Source organism: Oryctolagus cuniculus, chromosome 14, assembly GCF_051225735.1.
Source record: "Oryctolagus cuniculus isolate XC-2025 breed Fujian yellow rabbit chromosome 14, ASM5122573v1, whole genome shotgun sequence".
Taxonomy (NCBI): domain Eukaryota; kingdom Metazoa; phylum Chordata; class Mammalia; order Lagomorpha; family Leporidae; genus Oryctolagus; species Oryctolagus cuniculus.
In genome coordinates this window covers 34,707,098-34,730,730 of record NC_142880.1, presented here as the reverse complement: position 1 = coordinate 34,730,730, position 23,633 = coordinate 34,707,098, and the positions used below count along the sequence as shown (strand labels likewise).

General features: G+C 40.3%; 1 protein-coding gene across 1 annotated transcript; it reads right to left on the bottom strand.

Annotated features, from left to right (window-relative positions):
* Positions 1 to 2,353: 2,353 nt before the first annotated feature.
* Positions 2,354 to 3,508, bottom strand: LOC127486480 (olfactory receptor 2V1). Its single transcript, XM_051830495.3, has one exon. It carries the CDS (start codon positions 3,464 to 3,466, stop codon positions 2,519 to 2,521), a length of 948 nt encoding a protein of 315 aa, XP_051686455.2. The 5' UTR covers positions 3,467 to 3,508; the 3' UTR covers positions 2,354 to 2,518.
* Between the last annotated feature and the right edge of the window lie 20,125 nt (positions 3,509 to 23,633).

Below are 23,633 nucleotides of genomic sequence, written 5' to 3'. Positions count from 1 at the left end.
ATAAAATACAACACCCTTTCATGATGAAAACTCTAAGCAAACTGGGTTTGGAAGGAACATTCCTCAATACAATCAAAGCAATCTATGAAAAACCCACGGCCAACATCCTATTGAATGGGGAAAAGTTGGAAGCATTTCCACTGAGATCTGGTACCAGACAGAGATGCCCACTCTCACCACTGCTATTCAATATAGTTCTGGAAGTTCTAGCCAGAGCTGTTAGGCAAGAAAAAGAAATTAAAGGGATACAAATTGGGAAGGAAGAAGTCAAACTATCCCTCTTTGCAGATGATATGATTCTTTATTTAGGGGACCCAAGAACTCTACTAAGAGAGTATTGGAACTCATAGAAGTGTTTGGCAAAGTAGCAGGATGTAAAATCAGTGCACAGAAATCAACAGCCTTTGTATACACAGGCAATGCCACGGCTGAGGAAGAACTTCTAAGATCAATCCCATTCACAATAGCTACAAAAACAATCAAATACCTTGGAATAAACTTAACCAAGGATGTTAAAGATCTCTACGATGAAAATTACAAAACCTTAAAGAGAGAAATAGAAGAGGATACCAAGAAATGGAAAAATCTTCCATGCTCATGGATTGGAAGAATCAGTATCATCAAAATGTCCATTCTCCCAAAAGCAATTTATAGATTCAATGCAATACCAATCAAGATACCGAAGACCTGCTTCTCAGATCTGGAAAAATGATGCTGAAATTCATATGGAGACACAGGAGATCTCGAATAGCTAAAGCAATCTTGTACAACAGAAACAAAGCCGGAGAAATCACAATACCAATCAAAACAAACAACCCACTTAAGAGATGGGCCAAGGACCTCAATAGACATTTTTCAAAATAAGAAGTCCAAAGGGGCAACAGACACATGAAAAATGTTCAAGATCACTAGCAATCAGGGAAATGCAAATCAAAACCACAATGAGGTTTCACCTCACCCCGGTTAAAATTGCTCACATTCAGAAATCTACCAACAACAGATGCTGGAGAGGATGTGGGGACAAGGGGACACTAACGCACTGTTGGTGGGAATGCAAACTGGTTAAGCCACTATGGAAGTCAGTCTGGAGATTCCTCAGAAACCTGAGTATAACCCTACCATTCAACCCAGCAATACCACTCCTTGGAATTTACACAAAGGTAATGAAATTGGCAAACAAAAAAGCTGTCTGCACATTAATGTTTATTGCAGCTCAATTCACAATATCTAGGACCTAGAACCAACCCAAATTCTCATCAACAGTAGACTGTTGAAATTATGGGACATGTACTCCATAGAATACTATACAGCAGTCAAAAACAATGAAACCCGGGCATTTGCAACGAGATGGATCTGGAAAACATCATGCTGAGTGAAATAAGCCAGTCCCAAAGGGACAAATATCATATGTTCTCCCTGATCGGCGACAACTAACTGAGCACCAAACGGGAAACCTGTTGAATTGAAATGGAAGCTATGAGAAACTGTGACTTGATCAGCTCTTGTCCTGACTGTTGATGTACAATGTATATGAGATGCCAGCATTACAGGCAGTGGTTTTATCCACTACACCATAATACCGGCACCAAGTCTTTTCTTAAGATTCTAGAAAATGGCCACAGACTGTGCTTTGTGTGTTAGGGGAGTGAGTGGACAAAGTGAGGTTTTGTCTGAAGCAAAGAATCCATAAGTTTTTCAGGGAGCTCTCCTTGATTCAGGTCTGTGGTAGTGAGTAGATTCCTCTTTAGCAAGGGTTGCCCACATAAAGTGTCCGTGAAGGCGGGCTCCACTGAGACGTCCAGGTAAATCTTTCCTCTGCAACAGGGTATCTCCCTGGCTATGGAGCTGCAGAGTCAGTTGATAGGTGACATTGTTCTCCTTGTGCTGTAACATCTAATCTTGGTGTCCTGGTTTATTCTCCCTTTTCCTGTACTGTATTCAGGAACGTTGCTTTGGGCATTCACATCAAGATCTAGAAGTTTTCATTTTCTCAGTGGAGAAGGAGGTGAAGGCTGGGCTCCTCTAATCATGTGAAAACTATATTTTTGTTCTTTAAATGGGTCACATTTTAAAGTCTGTATTTGAATATGGGAGAAGGCTAAGAATTAGACAAGAAGGATTATAACAACTCAATTTCTGCCATTTGAAAAGTTTCCACTTAAAATATCCGTAGTTGTGATACTGGACCAATACAGAATGTTTATCCAATATAAAATATACATAAAGAGGATATGACTGCCCAGTACTTAGTAAGCACTTGATAAAAGATAATACAAAGAATTAAGAAATACAGTGAGTTTAACTTAAAGATCTTGTAAACAATGATAATAATAGAAATGTATCGCCTCTTAATTGGAATTTAGAATTATTTACATATGTGACCCTTACAAAATACCTGTGATGTATATCAAATGTGTGAATTTCATTTATTTACAGGAAATAAAGACTCTCAAAGTTTAAGCCCCTTACCTATTTACCCAAACAAAAGTTAGTGTAGCCAGACTCTATGCTTGAATATTTAGTGCTGGTTGCCAATTTTGCAGTGGTTCAGCCCCTTCCTCAGTGCTCCCATCACCTCCCGGTTCCTCAAGCTATAAATAAGAGGATTGAGCATTGGAGTAAGGACTGTGTAGAAAGTAGAGACCACCTTATCATGACTAGGGATCCGGTAGCGCCGTGGCCTCAGGTAGATAAACATGGTTGCCCCATAGAAGAGAGAGACAGCTATCAGGTGGGAGGAGCAAGTGGCCAAAGCCCTTTTGCAGGCTTGAGCAGAGCGCATATGGAGAACAGCCCACAGGATGCGAGCATAGGAGGCCACAATAATGGAGAAGGGAAGAAGCAGCATGAAGACACAGCAAGCAAAGAGCAGGGTGTCAAACAGGGATGTATCTGCACAAGCCAATTTCAATAAAGCTGGCACCTCACAGAAGAAGTGATCCACATTCCTTGAGCTACAGTAGGGTAAGCTCATGGCTGCTACCATCTGAATTATTCCATCTAGTATCCCAAAAGCCCAGGAGCTCCCAACAATCTTGAGACAGACCCTCTTACTCATGAGGATGGGATAGTGAAGTGGGTGGTTAATGGCCACATAATGATCGTAAGCCATAAGTCCCAGCAAGAGTCCCTCAGATCCCACAAGTGACACAAAAAATCCAATTTGTGTGCCACAACCCACAAAGGAGATAGACTTCCTGCCAGAAAGGTAGTTGGCAGCCATCGCTGGCACAATGTTACACACTAACATGAGATCCATAAGGGAGAGTTGGCTTAGGAAGAAGTACATGGGTGTATGAAGTCGGGAGTCTATGCAGATGAGAGTGATGAGGAGAACATTCCCACCGAGGGCCACTGTGAAGACCACCATAACAGCAGAGAAGAGGACAAGATCAATCCGGCTATGAGAAAAGATTCCCAAAAGGATGAAGCCATCCATAGATGATTGGTTCAACCACGCCCCCATGACTTAATCATTCGCAGGCACCTAAGAACAAGGAAAAAGAAATTCTGAGATTTACTGGCATATTTTTGTCTCTGAATTTCATTTATTTATTTATTTATTTATTTATTGTCTTTTTTATTTCTTACATTTTAAATTTTATTTAAGTTATATAAGTTTCATCTATTTCATATATACAGGTTATGAACACGGTGACACATCCATCCCTAAACTCCCTGCTGCCCATGCTCCAACCATCTGAATCTGCCCTCTCACAGTCTCACTCTTATTTTACAAAGATGTATTTTCGACGCTCGGAGAGGCTCCTCCGAGGGGGCTAGGGTTCTGCCCCGGGTGTGGGGATCAGGTCCAGATCATCTCTACTGTGTGTTCAGATGTACATGTGTTTCTTTTAAGTTGGTTAAAGCTATTTTAAAACTATCAGATACCTCAAAGGTCACAAGAACTGGAAGGAGAAACATCATTCAGGTGAAGATGGTGAGTAATCTGGCCTCTGATGCCCCACACCCGCTGTTGTCATTGTCTTGCCTTTGGTTGTAATATCCTGACATGCTGAAATTTTTATCTTAAATTGCTCTATCTGAAGTAGGAAAAGTGAATTAAGACAGTTTTAAATAGTTTTCCCCCTTCCTTTTTGCATGACTTATGGGTGTGTGCAGTTGAGTTTATCCTAATTAGGACCCTATCCAATTGCCATAGCTCCGGTTTCTTAGTGTTCTAAGGTCTTAGTTCATAAATTGCTTATTATGATATTTTCTTGGTTACTAAATACTTCAGTTTGAGGTTTCCCTTGGATACTGTCCCTAACTAAAAATTTTGAAATGGAGTCAGTATTGTGGTACAGTGGGTTAAGCCACAATCTGCAATGCCAGCATCCCACATGAGCCCTGATTCAAGTTCCATGGCTCCACTTCTGATCCAGCTCACTGCTAATGTGCCTGGAGAAGCAGCAGAGGATGGCCCATGTGATTACTCCCCTGCCACCCCTGTGAGAGACTTGGATGGAGTTCTTTGCTTCTAGATTAAGCCTGGCCCAGCTGTGACCATTGCAGACATTTGAGGAGTGAACCAGGGGACAGAAGATCTTTCTCTCCCACTTCCCTATCTTCTCCCTTTCTTTCTCTCTGTAACTCTGCCTTTCAAATAAGTAAATAAGTCTTTTTAAAAAGAAATTTTGAGAACGGGCCATCAAAGAAGGAGGTACATTTCTCTGAAGGGAGGAAAGAACTTCCACTTTGACTATAGCCTTTTTTAAATAAGATCAGAGTTGGTGAGCTCAAGAGGCTTCCATAGCCTTGGCAGCTTATGACAAGAGCCTCGGGTGATTACTGACATCATAAATAAGAGTGTCAATTGGGGGGAGGAGGCAAGATGGTGGAATAGGAAGGGAGCACATTGATAGTCCGGGGAGAGACAGTTTAATAAAAGTGGAGATACTGCAGGTTCAAGGAAGAGTAGGGGAAGAAACAGCAGAAGAAACTCTTCTGGAATGCGTGATTCACAGTGGACCTGCGTGGAGAGTGTGGGAGCCCATGGTTCGGGACACCAGCAGCAGACTCAACACACCAGCGCTGGAACGCGAGGTGAGCCGAACCTCAATAGCCCGAGACACCAGCAGGCAAGCGGAAAGAGGAGACTAGAGGGACCGACCCTGGGGGGAAAAGTTCACCAGGTTAACTAGAAGAGAGAGAGAGAGAGAGAGAGAGAGAGAGAGAAAGTGACTGGTACGGACACGGGTTTCTCTCTCTCCGCTCACCTCTCAAAGGCGAGCAAGACAAAGAGCAGGCGCCATCTTGGAAATATGTCATAAGCATAACGACCTCAGGTCTGCACCGGCCCTGAGCCTAGCAGAAAAACCTGACTCTGGGCGGGGCGAATTAACAGGAGATTAGGACCTAGTAAATTTGTGGTGCTACTGAACTGAGACTGTGAAAAAAGAGACGGTGGGGGAGAGAACTCACGGAATTCACGTGAGCACTCTCCAGAGACGCTACAATTCCGTAACTTTGGCAACCCAGTGGGAGACTGAAGGAGAATTTGAGCCCACTCTGAGGGCAGAACAGATTCCCTGTGTGGTCCTTGGGAAAGAGCTTCCAATCTCTGGCTCCTGTGGGTATATCATTTGCCTGCTAACTACTCCAACTTCGTTCAGCTGTGCGGAATTACTTCCCTTCTGAATCAAAAAAAAAGAAAGAAAGAAAGAAAAAGAAAAAAAAAAAAAAGAAAAAGAAAAAAAAAGAAAGAAAGAAAGAAAGAGAGATCTATCACGCCTAACCTGGGAGTGTCACCTTTGGCACACCAAACAGAGCTCTCAGGCCACACCCATCTCAAGCCTCTAAGGCTCCATCAAAAACAGACAGTCCTCTTAATCTAGAGTCATAGTATAACAAGAAAAAGCACCACAGTGAAGAAACCAAATATCTCCAATATGCCAAATAACAAACTCACAAACCGAGGTAATAAAAACAAGGCAGTCACCATGACGCCCCCAAATGAAAAAAACACCCCAATTCAAGATTATGAAGATGATGAGATAGAAGAAATGCAAGAAGCAGATCTCAAAAAATTGATAAGAACATTAAGAAGTTCTCAAAAACAAATTCTTGAACTACAGAAATCCTTAATGGACAAGATAGAAAATCTCTCTCGTGAAAATGAAATATTAAGGAGGAATCAAAATGAAACGAAACAACTAGTAGAACAGGTAACTGTGATAGTGACGAGAAATCATAATGAAGTGAAGAATTCAATAGATCAAATGAAAAACACAATAGAGAGCCTTACAAACAGAATGGGTGAAGCAGAAGAGAGAATATCGGACTTAGAAGACAGAGAACAGGAAAGGATACATTCAGACCAAAGAAAAGAAGAGGAAATTAGAAATCTAAAACATATTGTCAGGAATCTTCAGGATACTATTAAAAAACCCAACATTCGGGTTCTAGGAGTTCCTGAAGGCATGGAGAGGGAGAAAGGATTAGAAGGCCTTTTTAGTGAGATATGAGCAGAAAATTTCCCAGGTTTGGAGAAGGACAGAGAAATCCTAGTACAGGAAGCTCATAGAACCCCTAATAAACACGACCAAAAGAGATCCTCACCACGACACGTTGTAATTAAACTCTCCACAGTGAAACATAAATAAAAGATCCTAAAATGTGCAAGAGAGAAACGTCAGATTACTCTCAGAGGATCTCCAATCAGTCACACAGCTGACTTCTCATCAGAAACCCTACAAGCTAGGAGGGAATGGCGAGATATAGCCCAGGTACTAAGAGAGAAAAACTGCCAGCCCAGAATATTATATCCTGCAAAGCTCTCATTTGTGAATGAAGGTGAAATAGAGACTTTTCATAGCAAACAGAAATTGAAAGAATTTGTCGCCATCGTCCAGCCCTGCAAAAGATGCTTAAAGATGTGTTGCACACAGAAACAAAGAAACACGGTCATCAATATGAAAGAAGGTAAAGGAAGGAAAGCTCACAGCAAAAGATCACAGGGAATTCAAAGCATATATTAGAACTTATCTTTGGCAAATGGCAGGGCAAAGTTACCACTTATCATTAGTCACATTGAACGTTAATGGCCTGAACTGTCCAGTGAAAAGACACCGATTGGCTGATTGGGTTAAGGAACAAAACCCATCTATTTGCTGCTTACAAGAAACTCATCTTTCCAACAAAGATCCATACAGACTGAAAGTGAAAGGCTGGAAAAAGATATAGCATGCCAACAGAAATGAAAAAAGAGCGAGTGTAGCCATCTTAATATCGGACAACATAAACTTTTCCACAAAAACTGTTAAGAGATAATGTATTAAGTTGTCCATTAGCAGTCAGGGCTATGCTGATCAAGTCACCATTTCTCATAGTGTCCATTTCACTTCAGGAGGTTTCCTTTTTGGTGTTCAGTCAGTTGTCACCGATCAGGGAGAACATATGGTATTTGTCCTTTTGGGACTTGCTTACTTCACTCAGCATGATGTGTTCCAGATTCCTCCATTTTGTTGCAAATGACTGGATTTCGTTGTTTCTTACTGCGGTATAGTATTCTAAAGAATACATATCCCATAATTTCTTTATCCAGTCTACTGTTGATGGGCATTTCGGTTGGTTCCAGGTCTTGGCTATTGTGAATTGTGCTGCAATAAACATTAGGGTGCAGACCGCTTTTTTCTTTATCAATTTAAACTCCTTTGGGTAAATTCCAAGGAGTGGGATCGCTGGGTCGAACGGTAGGGTTATATTCAGGTTTCTGAGGAATCTCCAGACTGACTTCCATAGTGGCTTGACCAGTTTGCATTCCCACCAACAGTGGGTTAGTGTCCCTTTTTCCCCACATCCTCGCCAGCATCTGTTGTTGGTAGATTTCTGCATGTGAGCCATTCTAACCGGGGTGAGGTGAAACCTCATTGTGCATTTGATTTGCATTTCCCTGATTGCTAGTGACCTTGAACATTTTTTCATGTGCCTGATGGCCATTTGGATTTCCTCTTTTGAAAAATGTCTATTGAGGTCCTTGGCCCATCTGTTAAGTGGGTTGTTTGTTTTGTTTTTGTGGAGTTTCTTGATCTCTTTGTAGATTCTGGTTATTAACCCTTTATCAGTTGCATAGTTTGCAAATATTTTTTCCCATTCTGTCGGTTGTCTCTTCACTCTCCTGACTGTTTCTTTTGCAGTACAGAAACTTCTCAATTTGATGCAATCCCAATAGTTGATTTTGGCTTTGACTGTCTGTGCCTCCCGGGTCTTTTCCAGAAATTCTTTGCCTGTGCCAATATCTTGAAAGGTTTCTCCAATTTTCTCTAATAACTTGATGGTGTCAGGTCGTAGATTTAGGTCTTTAATCCACGTTAGTATTTTTTTTTGTCTGTTCTACTTAATATGACTGGTTTAATTCTGTAATTATCACACAGTTATTCTTAAGTGTTGAAAATTAACTGAAATGTGATCCCTGTTAAACATAAGAGTGGGAATAAGAGAGGGAAGAGATGTATAATTTGGGGCATGCTCGGGCTGACTTGCCCCAATTGGTAGAGTTGGAAACATACCAGGGTATTCCAATTCAATCCCATCAAGGTGGCATGTGCCAATGCCATCTCACTATTCCAAGTGATCAATTTCAGTTCACAATTGATCATAATGAAAGGACTAAGAGTCAAAGGGAGCACATAAACAAGTCTAGTATCTGCTAACACTAACCGATGGAATAAATAAAGGGGAGAGTGATCCAACATGGGAAGCGAGATACTCAGCAGACTCATAGAATGCCGGATGTCCTAAACAGCACTCTGGCATCAGAATCAGCCCTAAAGGCACTCGGATCTGGCTGAAAAGCCCATGAGAGTATTTCAGGCATGGAAAGCGAAGACACTCTGGCAAAAAGATCTCTGTGAGTGAGATCCCAGTGGAAAGAGCAGGTCTTCAAAGAGGGAGGTGCCTTTCTCTGAAGGGAGGAGAGAACCTCCACTTTGACTATGACCGTGTCTAAACAAGATAAGAGTCGGAGAACTCAAGGGGCTTCCATAGCCTTGGAAACTCATGACTGGTGCATAGGGAGATTACTGATGCCATAAACAGGAGTGTCAATTGGTAAAGTCAACAACAGGAGTCACTGTGCACTTACTCCTCATGTAGGATCTCTGTCCTTAATGTGCTGTACACTGAGGCTTAATGCTATAACGAGTACTGAAACAGTATATTTCACTTTGTGTTTCTATGGGGGTGCAAACGATTGAAATCTTTACTTAATGTATACTAAACTGATCTTCTGTAAAAAAAAAAAAAGAAATTATCAACTCCCAACTTGACTCTCACTGGGATTAAACATGACAATAGGTCTGATCTGATTTCATCATCATTTAAAAAAAATCATCTATTATTTTTCACTTTATGTTTCTGTGTGGGAGCAAACTGTTGAAATCCTTACTTAAGGTATACTAAGCTGATCTTCTGTATATTAAGATAATCGAAAATGAATCTTGATGTGAATGGAAGGGGAGAGGGAGTGGGAAAGGGGAGGGTTGTGGGTGGGAAGGACGGTATGGGGGGGAAGCCATTGTAACCCATGAGTCGTACTTTGGAAATTTATATTCATTAAATAAAAGATAAAAAAAAACTGTTAAGAGAGACAAAGAGGGACACTATATAATGATTATGGGATCAATTAAACAGGAAGATATAACAATTATCAATGTATATGCACCTAACTACAGGGCACCGGTTTATCTAAAAGATTTGTTAAAGGACTTAAAGGGAGACTTAGACCCCAACACAATAGTACTGGAGGACTTCAATACTCCACTCTCAGAAGTAGACAGATCAACAGGACAGAAGATCAACAAGGAGACAGTAGATTTAAACGACACTATAGCCCAAATGGATCTAACAGATATCTACAGAACTTTCAATCCTATAGCTAAAGATTTTACATTCTTCTCAGCAGTACATGGAACCTTCTCTAGGATTGACCACATACTAGGCCATAAAGCAAGTCTCAGCAAATTCAAAAGAATTAGAATCATACCATGCAGCTTCTCAGACCATAAAGGAATGAAGTTGGAAATTAGCAACTCAGGAATCCCTTAGAGCATACGCAAACACATGGAGATTGAACAACATGCTCCTGAATGAACACTGGGTCATAGAAGAAATCAAAAGAGAAATCAAAAACTTTCTGGAAGTAAATGAGGATAACAGCACAACATACCAAAACTTATGGGATGCAGCAAAAGCAGTGTTAAGAGTAAAGTTTATATCAATAGGTGCCTACATCAAGAAATTGGAAAGGCACCAAATAGATGAGAATTCACTGCATCTCAAGGATATAGAAAACCTGCAGCAAATCAGACCCAAATCTAGTAGGAGAAGAGAAATAATTAAAATCAGAGAAGAAATCAACAGGATTGAATAAAAAAACATTCCAAAAAATCAGCCAAACGAGGAGCTGGTTTTTTGAAAAAATAAACAAAATTGACACCCCATTGGCCCAACTAACTAAAAAAAGAAAAGCCCCAATCAATAAAATCAGAGATGAAAAAGGAAATGTAACAACAGACACCACAGAAATAAAAAGAATCATCAGAAATTACTACAAAGAGTTGTATGCCAGCAAACAGGGAAATCTATCAGAAATGGATAGATTCCTGGACACATGCAACCTACTAAATTGAACCAGGAAGACATAGAAAACATAAGCAGACCCATAACTGAGACAGAAATTGAAACAGTAATAAAGGCCCTCCCAACAAAGAAAAGCCCAGGACCAGACGGATTCACTGCTGACTTCTACCAGACATTTAAAGAAGAACTAATCCCATTTCTTCTCAAACTATTCAGAACAATCAAAAAAGAGGGAATCCTCCCATATTCTTTCTATGAAGCCAGCATCACCTTAATTCCTAAGCCAGAAGAAGATGCAGCACTGAAAGAGAATTACAGACCAATATCCCTGATGAACATAGATGCAAAAATCCTCAATAAAATTCTGGCCAATAGAATGCAACAACACATCAGAAAGATCATCCACCAAGACCAAGTGGGATTTATCCCTGGTATGCAGGGATGGTTTAATGTGCGCAAAACAATCAATGTGATACACCACATTAACAGACTGCAGAAGAAAAACCATATGATTATCTCAATAGATGCCGAGAAAGCATTTGATAAAATACAACACCCGTTCATGATGAAAACTCTAAGCAAACTGGGTTTGGAAGGAACATTCCTCAATACAATCAAAGCAATCTATGAAAAACCCACGGCCAACATCCTATTGAATGGGGAAAAGTTGGAAGCATTTCCACTGAGATCTGGTACCAAACAGGGATGCCCACTCTCACCACTGCTATTCAATATAGTTCTGGAAGTTCTAGCCAGAGCTGTTAGGCAAGAAAAAGAAATTAAAGGATACAAATTGGGAAGGAAGAAGTCAAACTAACCCTCTTTGCAGATGATATGATTGTTTATTTAGGGGACCCAAGAACTCTACTAAGAGAGTATTGGAACTCATAGAAGTGTTTGGCAAAGTAGCAGGGTATAAAATCAATGCACAAAAATCGACAGCTTTTGTATACACAGACAATGCCATGGCTGAGGAAGAACTTCTAAGATCAATCCCATTCACAATAGCTACAAAAACAATCAAATACCTTGGAATAAACTTAACCAAGGATGTTCAAGATCTCTACGATGAAAATTACAAAACCTTAAAGAGAGAAATAGAAGAGGATACCAAGAAATGGAAAAATCTTCCATGCTCATGGATTGGAAGAATCAATATCATCAAAATGTCCATTCTCCCAAAAGCAATTTATAGATTCAATGCAATACCAATCAAGATACCGAAGACCTGCTTCTCAGATCTGGAAAAATGATGCTGAAATTCATATGGAGACATAGGAGACCTCGAATAGCTAAAGCAATCTTGTACAACAAAAACAAAGCTGGAGGCATCACAATACCAGATTTCAGGACATACTACAGGGCAGTTGTAATCAAAACAGCATGGTACTGGTACAGAAACAGATGGATAGACCAATGGAACAGAATTGAAACAGCAGAAATCAACCCAAACATCTACAGCCAACTCATATTTGATCAAGGATCCAAAACCAATCCCTGGAGTAAGGACAGGCTATTCAATAAATCCTGATGGGAAATTTGGATTTCCATGTACAGAAGCATGAAGCAAGACCCCTACCTTTCACTTTACACAAAAATCCACTCAACGTGGATTAAAAACTTAAATCTACGACCTGACACCATCAAATTATTAGAGAGCATTGGAAGAACTCTGCAAGATATAGGTACTGGCAATGACTTCTTGGGAAACACCCCAGAAGCAGCACAGGCAGTCGAAGACAAAATTAACATTTTGGATTGCATCAAATTGAGAAGTTTCTGTACTGCAAAAGAAACAGTCAGGAAAGTGAAGAGGCAACCGACAGAATGGGAAAAAATATTTGCAAACTATGCAACTGATAAAGGGTTAATAACCAGAATCTACAAAGAAATCAAGAAACTCCACAACAACAAAACAAACAACCCACTTAAGAGATGGGCCAAGGACCTCAATAGACATTTTTCAAAAGAGGAAATCCAAATGGCCAACAGGCACATGAAAAAATGTTCAAGGACACTAGCAATCAGGGAAATGCAAATCAAAAGCACAATGAGGTTTCACCTCACCCCGGTTAGAATGGCTCACATTCAGAAATCTACCAACAACAGATGCTGGAGAGGATGTGGGGACAAAGGGACACTAACCCACTGTTGGTGGGAATGCACACTGGTTAAGCCACTATGGAAGTCAGTCTGGAGATTCTTCAGAAACCTGAATATAACCCTACCATTCAACCCAGCCATCCCACTCCTTGGAATTTACCCAAAGTAAATGAAATTGGAAAACAAACAAGCTGTCTGCACATTAATGTTTATTGCAGCTCAATTCACAATAGCTAAGATCTGGAACCAACCGAAATTCCCATCAACAGTAGACTGGATAAAGAAATTATGGGACATGTACTCTTTAGAATACTATACAGCAGTCAAAAACAACGAAACCTAGTCATTTGCAACAAGATGGAGGAATTTGGAAAACATCATGCTGAGTGATATAAGTCAGTCCCAAAGGGACAAATATCATATGTTCTCCCTGATCGTCGATAACTAACTGAGCACCAAAGGGGTTACTTGTTGAAGTAACATGGACACTGTGAGAAGCAGTGACTTGATCAGCTCTTGTCCTGACGGTTGATGTACAATGTAATACTTTTTCCATTTTAGATTTTTTGTTCTAGTACTATTGGTTGAACTCTGTAATTAACACACAATTATTCTTAGGTGTTTAAATTTTAACTGAAAACTGATCCCTGTTAGGAATTTGGAAAACATTATGCTGAGTGAAATAAGCCAATCCCAAAGGTACAAATACCACTTGTTCTGCTTGATAGGTGACAATTAACTGAGCACCAAAAAGGAAACCTCTTAAAGTGAAATGGACACTATGAGAAACAGTGACGTTATCAGCCCTCACCCTGACTGTTTATGAGCAACTTGATATGTTATCCCTCTTAGTATTTTTTTGTTTGTTCTACTTAATACTTTTGGTTGAATACTGTAATCAATGCACAATTCTTCTTAAGTGCTGAAACTTAACTGAAAAGTGATCCCTGTTAAATATAAGAGTGGGAATAAGAGAGGGAAGAGATGTGCAATTCGGGACATGCTCAAGCTGACTTACCTCAAACGGTGGAGTTAGAAATATACCAGGGGATTCCAATTCAATCCCATCAAGGTGGCATGTACCAATGCCATCTCACTAGTCCCAGTGATCAATTTCTGTTCACAATTGATCATAATGATAGGTCTAAGAGTCAAAGGGATCACATAAACAAGAATAGTGTCTGCAAATACTAGCTGATAAAATCAAAAAGGGAGAGAATGATCCAACATGGGAAGTGAGATACACAGCAGACCCATAGAATGGCAGATGTCCTGAACGGCACTCTGGCCTCAGAATCAGCCCTTAAGGCATGCGGATCCGGCTGAAAAGCCCATGAGACTATTTCAGGCATGGAAAGCCAAGACACTTTGGGGGAAAAAAAAACCTGAATGAAAGATCTCCGCGAGTGAGATCACAGTGGGAAGAACGGGTCATCAAAGAAGGAAGTACCTTTCTCTGAAGGGAGGAGAGAGCTTCCACTTTGACCATGGCCTTTTCTAAATATGATCAGAGTCAGTGAACTCAGGGGGGCTTCCATAGCCTTGGCAGCTCATGACAAGTGCCTAGGGTGATTACTGATGCCATAAACAAGAGTGTCAATTTGTTAAGTCAACAACAGGAGTCACTGTGCACTTACTCCTCATGTAGGATCTCTGTCCTTAGTGTGCTGTACATTGAGATTTAATGCTATAACTAGTACTCAAACAGTATTTCTCATTTTATGTTTCTGTGTGGGAGCAAACTGTTGAAATCTTTACTTAATGTATGCTAAACTGATCTTCTGTATATAAAGAGAATCAAAAATGAATCTTGATGTGAATGGAAGGGGAGAGGGAGTGTGAAAGGGGAGGGTTGCGGGTGGGAGGGAAGTTATTGGGGGGGAGCCATTGTAATCGATAAGCTGTACTTTGGAAATTTATATTATTTAAATAAAAGTTAAAAAATGTAAAAAATGAAGAGTTAATTTAAATTCTCTCAAACTATCCAAAAATTGATAGAAAGGGAATCCTCAAGAACACCTTCCATCACCTAATTCCAAAACCAGAAAAAGATACAACAAAGAAATAAAACTATTGGTCAATATCCTTGATGAACACAGATGCAAAAATCCTTAACACAATACTAGCTAATCAAATTTAGCACCCCGTCAAGAAGACACCAGAACAGGCAATAAAAGCTAATATAGATAAATAGGATTACATCAAGATATGAGGCTTCTGCCCTACAATGGAAACACCTAACAAAGCAAAGAGGCAACTGACAGAATGGGAGAAAATTTTTGCAAACTACTCACCTGATAAAGGATGACTATCTAGGATCTTTAAAGAGCTTAAGAAATTCAACAACAACAAAACAAACAACCCAGTTAAGAAAAGGGGAAAGGCGTATTTCAAGAGAAGAAATTCAAATAGCCAATAGTCAATTGAAAAAACGCTCAGGATCACTAGCTAACAGGGAAATAGAAATCAAAACCACAATGAGATTTCCCCTTACTCCAGTTAGAGTGACTTTTATACAGAAATCAGTAGGCAACAAATGCTGGTGAGGATGTGGGGGAAAAGCACCCTATTCACCATTGGTGGGAATATAAACTAGTGTAGCCACTGTGGAAGACAGAATGGAGATACTCTAGAAGTCTGAATATATACCTATCATATTACCTAGCCATCCCACTCCTGGGAATTTACCCAAACCCAAAGAAATCAGTATGTGAAAGAGTTATCTTTACCCCCATGTTCATTGCAACAATATATAATCTATATATATTAGCTACATTATCTATATATAGATAGATGTCCTTCAACATGTCTCTTCATTTTGCGCATGTCCTATCATTTATTTTTTTTAGAAAACTTTTATTTAATAAATATAAATTTCAAAAGTACAACTTTTGGATTATAACAGTCATTCCCCAAAAACCTCCCTTCCACCTGCAAACCATCCCATCTCCTACTACCTTTCCAATCCCATTCTTAATTAAGTTTCATTTTTAATTATGTTTATACACAGAAGATCAACTTAGTATATACTAAGTAAAGATTTCAACAGTTTGCACCCACACAGACACACAAAGTATAAAAAACTGTTTGAAAACTAGTTTTACTGTTAATTCTCATAATACAACACATAAGGACAGAGACCCTATATGGGGAGTAAGTGCATAGTGACTCCTGTTGTTGATTTAACAATGACACTCTTAATAAATAATAAAATTTAATTAAATAAAAAATCTTAAAAATGTCAAGAAAGCCCTACACACACACACACACACACACACACACCTGGACTTCTAGAAGCCCCTTGAATGATGCTGGCTCATAACATGACTTCAATACATTTATGTTGACCAAACAAAATAATCTACAATGAAGTAGACATGAATCCAATTTCCATTTCCCTAAGGCATAAAGCAAAACACCTTAATTGCAGAACAGCTTGTTCTTGACCTGAATGCAGTACTTCACTGTTTGTTTAATTTCTTTCTATAGGGGAAAATTAGTGATAACAGAAGAAATAGCATTAGGATCTTCTCCCTAAATAGATGATACTTTTATCTATGAGAATTCTGTGTTCACATCTAACTTTCATAACTGCAACAAGAAAGTGAGGTGATTCCATGGGATGACATACTCTGTACAAATTCCCAGGGTCATTTCCTAAATCAGGATGAAATTTGCCAGATTAATGATGAAATTGCTGACTGAATCAGCTGTGTCTATACAGAAGGGAGCACTTTCTTATTCATGTCCAAGACTGATGGACCAAGGTGTCCTTGCTGCAAATGACATGTAGGTGTGATATTAAGGGGGTTATCAACAGGAATGAATCAGATTCCATAGCCAAATCAACCCCAGGATCAATAAACAAGCCAAACAAACCAAGTATTCCCAATCCTTCACAATAGAAGTTTTTACTCTGTGCTGAACATGTATAGCCATACCAACAGTAAATAAATATAAGCACTCATCCAAGTGTTTCTTCAAGGACAAGCATTTAACCCTTACATTTCTCCCTCTACTGTCTTATACTGCATATTATTTAGTTAATTAATGAGACTTCTGTTCATCCTAGATGTCTCCCTTGAATTCACATTTGTATATCCACTGTTTACACAACATTTCTTCTGGATGTCCAATGGGCTTCTTCTTCCTGAACTAGTCAAATAGAGCTCTTGGTATAATTAAGATACATACTTATGCCCATTTCCTTCCCTGATCAGTTGATAGGAGATCTATCCAGTTGCCAATGTCACAACATTCAGGTCATCCTCAAGTCCTCTCCTCTCACACATACTACCCGAAAGAAACTGGCTCTTCTTCCAAAACACATCTACCACAAGCAACTTTTCTTCTCTGCTAGCTCCAACCTGACCACATCATTGCCATTATTTCCACTGATGATGTCAATGGCTTCTGACTTATCTCCTGAATCTACACTGTCAGCCCCCACCTCAGTCTGCTGACACACAACACTGGAGTGAATCTGACTCTGTAAGAATAAAAACAAAAATGCCTGTAGAGTAAAAGCAAGGCTTCATCAGTGAGCTTCTTTGTTTCAACCAGACTGACCTCTTTTTCTTCTTTCCTCCAAGATTATCTCAAGTTTATCTTTTTGACCTCCTTATGGCTCCTCCACACAGCAGGCAGATTCGAGCCTCAAGGGCCTTGATGCTCACCAATACCTCCTTCCAAAGTTTCTTTCAAAATGTGCTGTGTATGTTCACTCACCTTCTCACTTTTCAGTGACTGCTTCCCTAAACCCCCTATTTGCAGATGAGATCATTCATCTAGATCCTACATTATGCTTCCTATAGTAAGCAAAACCATCAGGCATACTACATTTTATTCATATGGATTTTTTGATTTCTGCATTTCTGACTAGGATCTATGTTCTTCCCTGATGCCACTTTTTCTCATGGTGGGATCCTGGACTCCTAGAACAGTGACTGGAGTCTATTATGTACTCAGTAAACATTGGTTGAGCGAATAACAATTGTACTATGTAAAACAACTTAGAAATTTATCCAGCATCTCAATCTCATTTTTCCTATGTTGTAACATCAAGATTGTCTGCTGGAGGTTTTCCCACAGAAATGATAAAATAAACCACTGGGTTTATACATTTTTCTTTTGAGGACACATCAGATGACTGTATGTTCCATATCAGCCATTTCTTTCCTGCTTTTTCACCTTCACTTCTCCTACTTATTTCCTGTTTTCCAGTTATAGGCCATTCTTCAAGTTTAGCCCCCAATTAAAACAAGAGGAAAGAGGAGAGGATGTGATAAACAGGATATTGAGGAAAATAAAAGAAGGATTTCAAAGAAAAAGGACTACAAAATTAAGGAAAATCCTAACACTTGAAGGTGAATGTCTTCCACACCCACCCCCATGAAAAAAAGTAGAATAGCCCCCTGACAGGAGCGGACATAGGAGGAAAAAATTATGCTGATAAACATATAAAGAAATGCCATGAACTATACAAGTAAGAGTGAGGTAGCAGGCAACAGGAAAAAGCACACTCTCTTTGGAAGAGCTCCTTGCAGGAAAACAAATTCAGCAGATATTACATAGAAGAGTTTCTAGCATCAAAATAATCATCCTCCTGTTTCTGTCCTTACTGGGTAAGAGGGGAAAAGGAGGAGCAATTCCTCAACTCTAATCTTCTTCAACCATCACCAGACTATAGCCAGGCTGGGGATGCCCACACCACTTTCAGCCTGAACTCTCTCTGACAGAGGGGTTTATACAGACAGCCTCTTCTCCAAAAAAGGAGATAATGGAGAATATAAATTTAGTGAAGGAGATGGTGGTGGAAAGATGCAGACTGTGCCAGCAATGATGCATCTGAGTCCACCTACTGATCCACACCTACCTTCCACAATGTGCAAATCTCTCTTGCTTGCAGAGCTGTCTCCCACTGCCCATGCAAGTACTTAACACAGAAACTGAATGAAGAAGATGAAGCTGATGACTCCCAGGGGAGCTCACAAATTCCAATCCTAGAACAGAAGTTCCAAAGCTAACAATTAAAGGCACCCAAAAAGGGAGCTGGGGACAGAGCCAGGAGAGTGTCAGTGGGGACAAAGTGAGGAAATCTGCTGGGGAGGAACATGAGGCCAGATAGTGCAGAGGTTGGGGTAACAGTTTCTTTGTGCTCTACCACACAGCCATACACACCGACACACTGAGACACACACACACACATACACACACACCCTACAGATGCAGAATACATTTTCTTCTCACCAGTGCATGGATCTTTCTCTAGGATAGATCACATGGTAGGCCATAATGCAAGTCTAATCAAATTGAAAAAAAAAAGAAATCATACCATACATTTTCTCTGACCTCAATGGCATGAAGCTGGAAATCAACAACTCAAGAATCTATAGAATATATGCAAACATGTGATGACTGAACAAAATGCTCCTGAATATGATCGGTGGGTTAGGGAAGAAATCTAAAGGGAAATAAAAAAATTTTCTGGACACAAATGAAGGTGACTATACAACATATCAAAATTATGGGATGCAGCAAAACAGTTTTAAGAGAAAAGTTTACAGCAATGAGCACCTACATCAAGAATTCTTAAAGGCACCAAATAAATCAGCTATCAATGCATCTCAAGGAACTAGAAAAACAACAGCAAGCCAAACCGAAAAGTAGTAGGAGAAAATAAATAATTAAAATTAGATAGGAAATAAACAAAATTGAAACAAAAATACAATACAAAAGATCAGTGAAAAAGAAGTGGCTTTTTTCTTCAAACTAGCAAGGTTTATTGTGGGTAGGGCTTCTATCAGACTGGAAGAGACAGAGAGAGAGAGTGCCCAGTCTCTCAGACTTGGGGAAAGCAAGGTTACACGGTTGAATAGAGAGAATGTATCTGGCAGGCCAGGTTGGGTGGCTCAGCAGAGAGCTGAGTGCTGAGTGTGGCATCTTTGTTCAGACCCACAGTTTTTTTTATACCTTCCCCTTTCTCCTCTAGGACAAAGGGTTTCTGAGTGTAAATTAAGAAAACCCCTCCCCAGGTTTATTATTCAGTGTTATAAGACTGGGGAGCATACTTGGGCTGGAAAGTGAAGCCCAAGCCTCCAAGCCCTGGAGGAAGGTTGTGAAGGTTTTATTTTTCCATGTTACCATACTAGGCATCCATTTGATGCTGAGGAGAGAGAGTTGTCCTAGGGAGCTTTCTTTGGGGGTAGGGCTGAGACCACCTGGAAAGTTATCAGGGTCCAAACAGGACATTGAAGTGTAAATACTAAGCTGCTTCTGAGGCTGTTGCATTGCATTCTTTTCCACAGAAATTTTGTTTTCTTCAGGCCCCTCTCACACACATATAGGTTAATTTCTAACTTCCTACCCAACATTCCCGTCCCTCAAGAGAAAATATCCATAATCTTAGGGGGATAAAATGGATGAAGATCCCTCTTCTACAGTTACTTTGGAGCTGACAAATGAGTGTAGAGCTGGATTTGGGTATTTTTTTCTTGCTATCTGTCCTATGATGTTTGAGGGTGGCATTGTCCTGTTTGGTCTAGAGGACTGGTCATCTTGTCTGATGTGGTAGTCTGGAGGCCCTATGTCCAAAGCACCTGAAGTTGGATGGCTTGTCTTCTGTAAGACACAAACAAAACAAGGACATTTAAGCACAGTAGTCTATAGGGAAGTGTTAAGAGTACAGAAGTTACAGGGCCAAAGTGGGGCAATAGGCAGGATTTCCATGACCAAAAGTTAGGCCAGATATTTTAGCCTTGTCTGACCTGGTCCTGGAGTTGTCTGTCCTTGTCCAAAAAAGCATGAACATTATTTTGTACCCATCTCATTTAATCCTAGTTTGGAGGCACTTTCTTGGGCCGCAGTTGGCACACCTGGGACCTGCCTGTTTTGAAGGATTGGGTTTAGAAATTCTTTTGTAGGGCCCTAGTCATTGTAGCCTTTTAATGGATGAAAACTGCATTTTTTTTTCCAAAGGAGTGGGCTTTGTTTTGGGTTGCTGTTGAGAACCTGATTTGGGAACTTTGTTATTTCCCAGTATCTAGGAATCTGTAAGCTGTTAGAAACATGCTGGAACTGTCTTAGGTTGCAGAAGTAGGAATTTGCTGCATGGCCTGTATCCTTTCTGGGGCTGGTTTTCTCTGCCCAGGTGTGAGGATTGGGGTTAAATAATTAAATTTCTGCAAACTAGCTATGCTCTTTTCCCTGGGTGCCTGGTACTTACATTCTGCAAAGAAGTTAAGCTGATGCACATGACCAGAGTCTCAGATTGGGAAAGAAAGCAGACTAATGAACCATCTACATTCTGGATTATTTCATAACCCCCTCAAGAGATAGGTCCTTTAAGTCCTCTTGAGAGCCTGTCCAAATAGGTGGACTATCTAAGCTAGCTGTTACTTTAAGCCCTGCTTTAAGAGAATGGCAGGAGAGGATTTTAAGGCTTAATAATATTTGAACAGGCTTTAAGGCCTGGCCAGATGTGTGTTAAGCCCACACCTATCCATGGGGTGCTGAAAGAGACATTATAAGAGAGGTGTGAACCTCCTTAAGGAGTGCACACTGTTGACTCACATTACATGGCTGGAATAGGAGTAGAGCTGGTTTAAAACAGCAGGCTGGTGTAGAATAGGTAGTGTTTCTAAATGGAAATTTCTGTTTTACTGACCATAAGCCATCCCCTCAGTAGCAGTGATTAGAGTTGGAAGCTGGGCCGAACTAAGGGCTTTTGGGCTTGGGGCCAGGGGTCTGTGGTTCTGAACCAGGAGTCCTTTGACACTCAGGATATTTCCAGTGGCTTTGTTCTTGGCCAGTTTATGTCATGACAGCTGCTTGTCCAATGCCCTGGTTCCTAATATCAAAAACAGGTGCCATTTGGGGGTGGACTGGCCTTGTTGGGTCTCCTTGAAGACAGATCACTATATAAAGCAGATGTTAATTGGCCTGTTGCCTATCCTTGCATTACTCCCTCTTCCCAGCTTGCTCTTTCTCCTGGTCTCTAATAAAGTAGACCATGGGGCAACCTTTGTCAGTCAAGGGGGTGCTCAACCCATCCCTAATTTTTGAAGATTTCTTTTAATATCAGAGTGAGCTAGAAAGCTATGGTCATGGGCAAATTCTGACACTTAGTATTTCCCTGTGAGTTAAGTCAGTACCTATGAGGAGAAGTATGACCTTTCAGATAAGATCAAATGCAGTGACCTGTCTATATATATTGTGGTCATTAGTACAACTTCCTATCTTCCCCTCAGTTTGGTTTAAAAGGGGAGTTCTGCCTATTTTCTGTGGACACAGAAAAACAAATATAGGTGTAAAATCATTTTAAAGTTTAATGTCTCATTTTCTGGCTATGTTATTTTGTCCTCTATATTGTTGTTAGGCATTATCACAGAAAAGGTCAGTTATCCCTTTTGCAAGATCCGAGGGTCAAACTGTACATCACAGTGGAGAGTCCTGTGGAATAGAGTCAAGTTCCCATTTGGAAGGGAAATGAAGAGAAATGAGGCAGCAAGTCAGGCCTCCCTGATTTTGGGCTTTTAGATTTAACTGGTGTTCAACCAGTGCTTACTGTGTAGTCTGACTTAGAGAAATTGTGGCAGACATCTCTGTCATCCTTAGACTTGCAGATTTTCACTGTATAGCTGGTAGGTTATGGGCCTGGGTTGCTGGGTTTAACTGGTGTTACCATGTAACCTGTAAGTTTGTACTAGAACTTACCACATAACTCAAAATGGAGTTTTTGGATTTATCTAGTAAGTTTTTTTGGCATCTGAATTTTCATTGTGTAGCCGGTGGATACTAGAGTTTTCTTGGGCTTCTGGAACCCAGTTCTCTTGTTGCTGCTGCATAACCATCTCCAATTGTCTCTAAGTCTTCCAAAGAAGAACACTTTTTCCTTCTTGGCTGGACCTCTGATACATAATTTGAACTGGCTATAAATGGTTATATTCATGGTTAGCTGTACTGAGACTTTGTCAGTGAGTACCTTTAAAGAATCTGGCTTCCAAGCCAGAGATTGGAGGACCTATAAAGAAACATGTTTAAACTGAAGTTTAGCATCATTTTACATCTTGGCAACATTTTAAATCCAAATAGCCTAATGGTTATTATCTCTGAAAGATGAGAAATATATATTTTGACATTTTCAGAAGCCCATCTGGAAATATCAAAGTCCAGAGAATTCAGAACTTTGATCCTTTTTTTAAAAACTTTTATTTAATGAATATAAATTTCCAAAGTACAGCTTATTGTTTACAATGGCTTCCCCCCCAATAACTTCCCTCGCACCTGCAACCCTCCCCTTCCCCTCTCCCTCCCCCTTCCATTCACATCAATATTCATTTTCAATTCTCTTTATATACAGAAGATCAGTTTAGCATATATTAAGTAAAGATTTCAACAGTTTGCACCCACATATAAACACAAAGTGAAATATACTGTTTGAGTACTCGTTATAGCATTAAATCACAATGTACAGCACATTAAGGACAGAGATCCTACATGAGGAGTAAGTGCACAGTGACTCCTGATGTTGACTTAACAAATTGACACTCTTGTTTATGGCATCAGTAATCACCCTAGGCTCTTGTCATGAGTTGTTAAAGCTATGGAAGTCTTTTGAGTTCACCAACTCTGATCATATTTAGACAAGGTCGTAGTCAAAGTGGAAGTTCTCTCCTCCCTTCAGAGAAAGGTACCTCCTTCTTTGATGACCTGCTCACTAGGCTAATCCTCCGCCTTGCAGTGCCAGCACACCGGGTTCTAGTCCCGGTCGGGGCGCCGGATTCTGTCCCGGTTGCCCCTCTTCCAGGCCAGCTCTCTGCTGTGGCCAGGGAGTGCAGTGGAGGATGGCCCAAGTCCTTGGGCCCTGCACCCCATGGGAGACCAGGAGAAGTACCTGGCTCCTGCCATTGGATCAGCGCGGTGCGCCGGCCGCAGCATGCCAGCTGCGG

Excerpts from the sequence above, each read along its gene's own strand:
- LOC127486480 (XM_051830495.3), bottom strand. The coding sequence starts at position 3,466 with ATGGGGGCGTGGTTGAACCAATCATCTATGGATGGCTTCATCCTTTTG.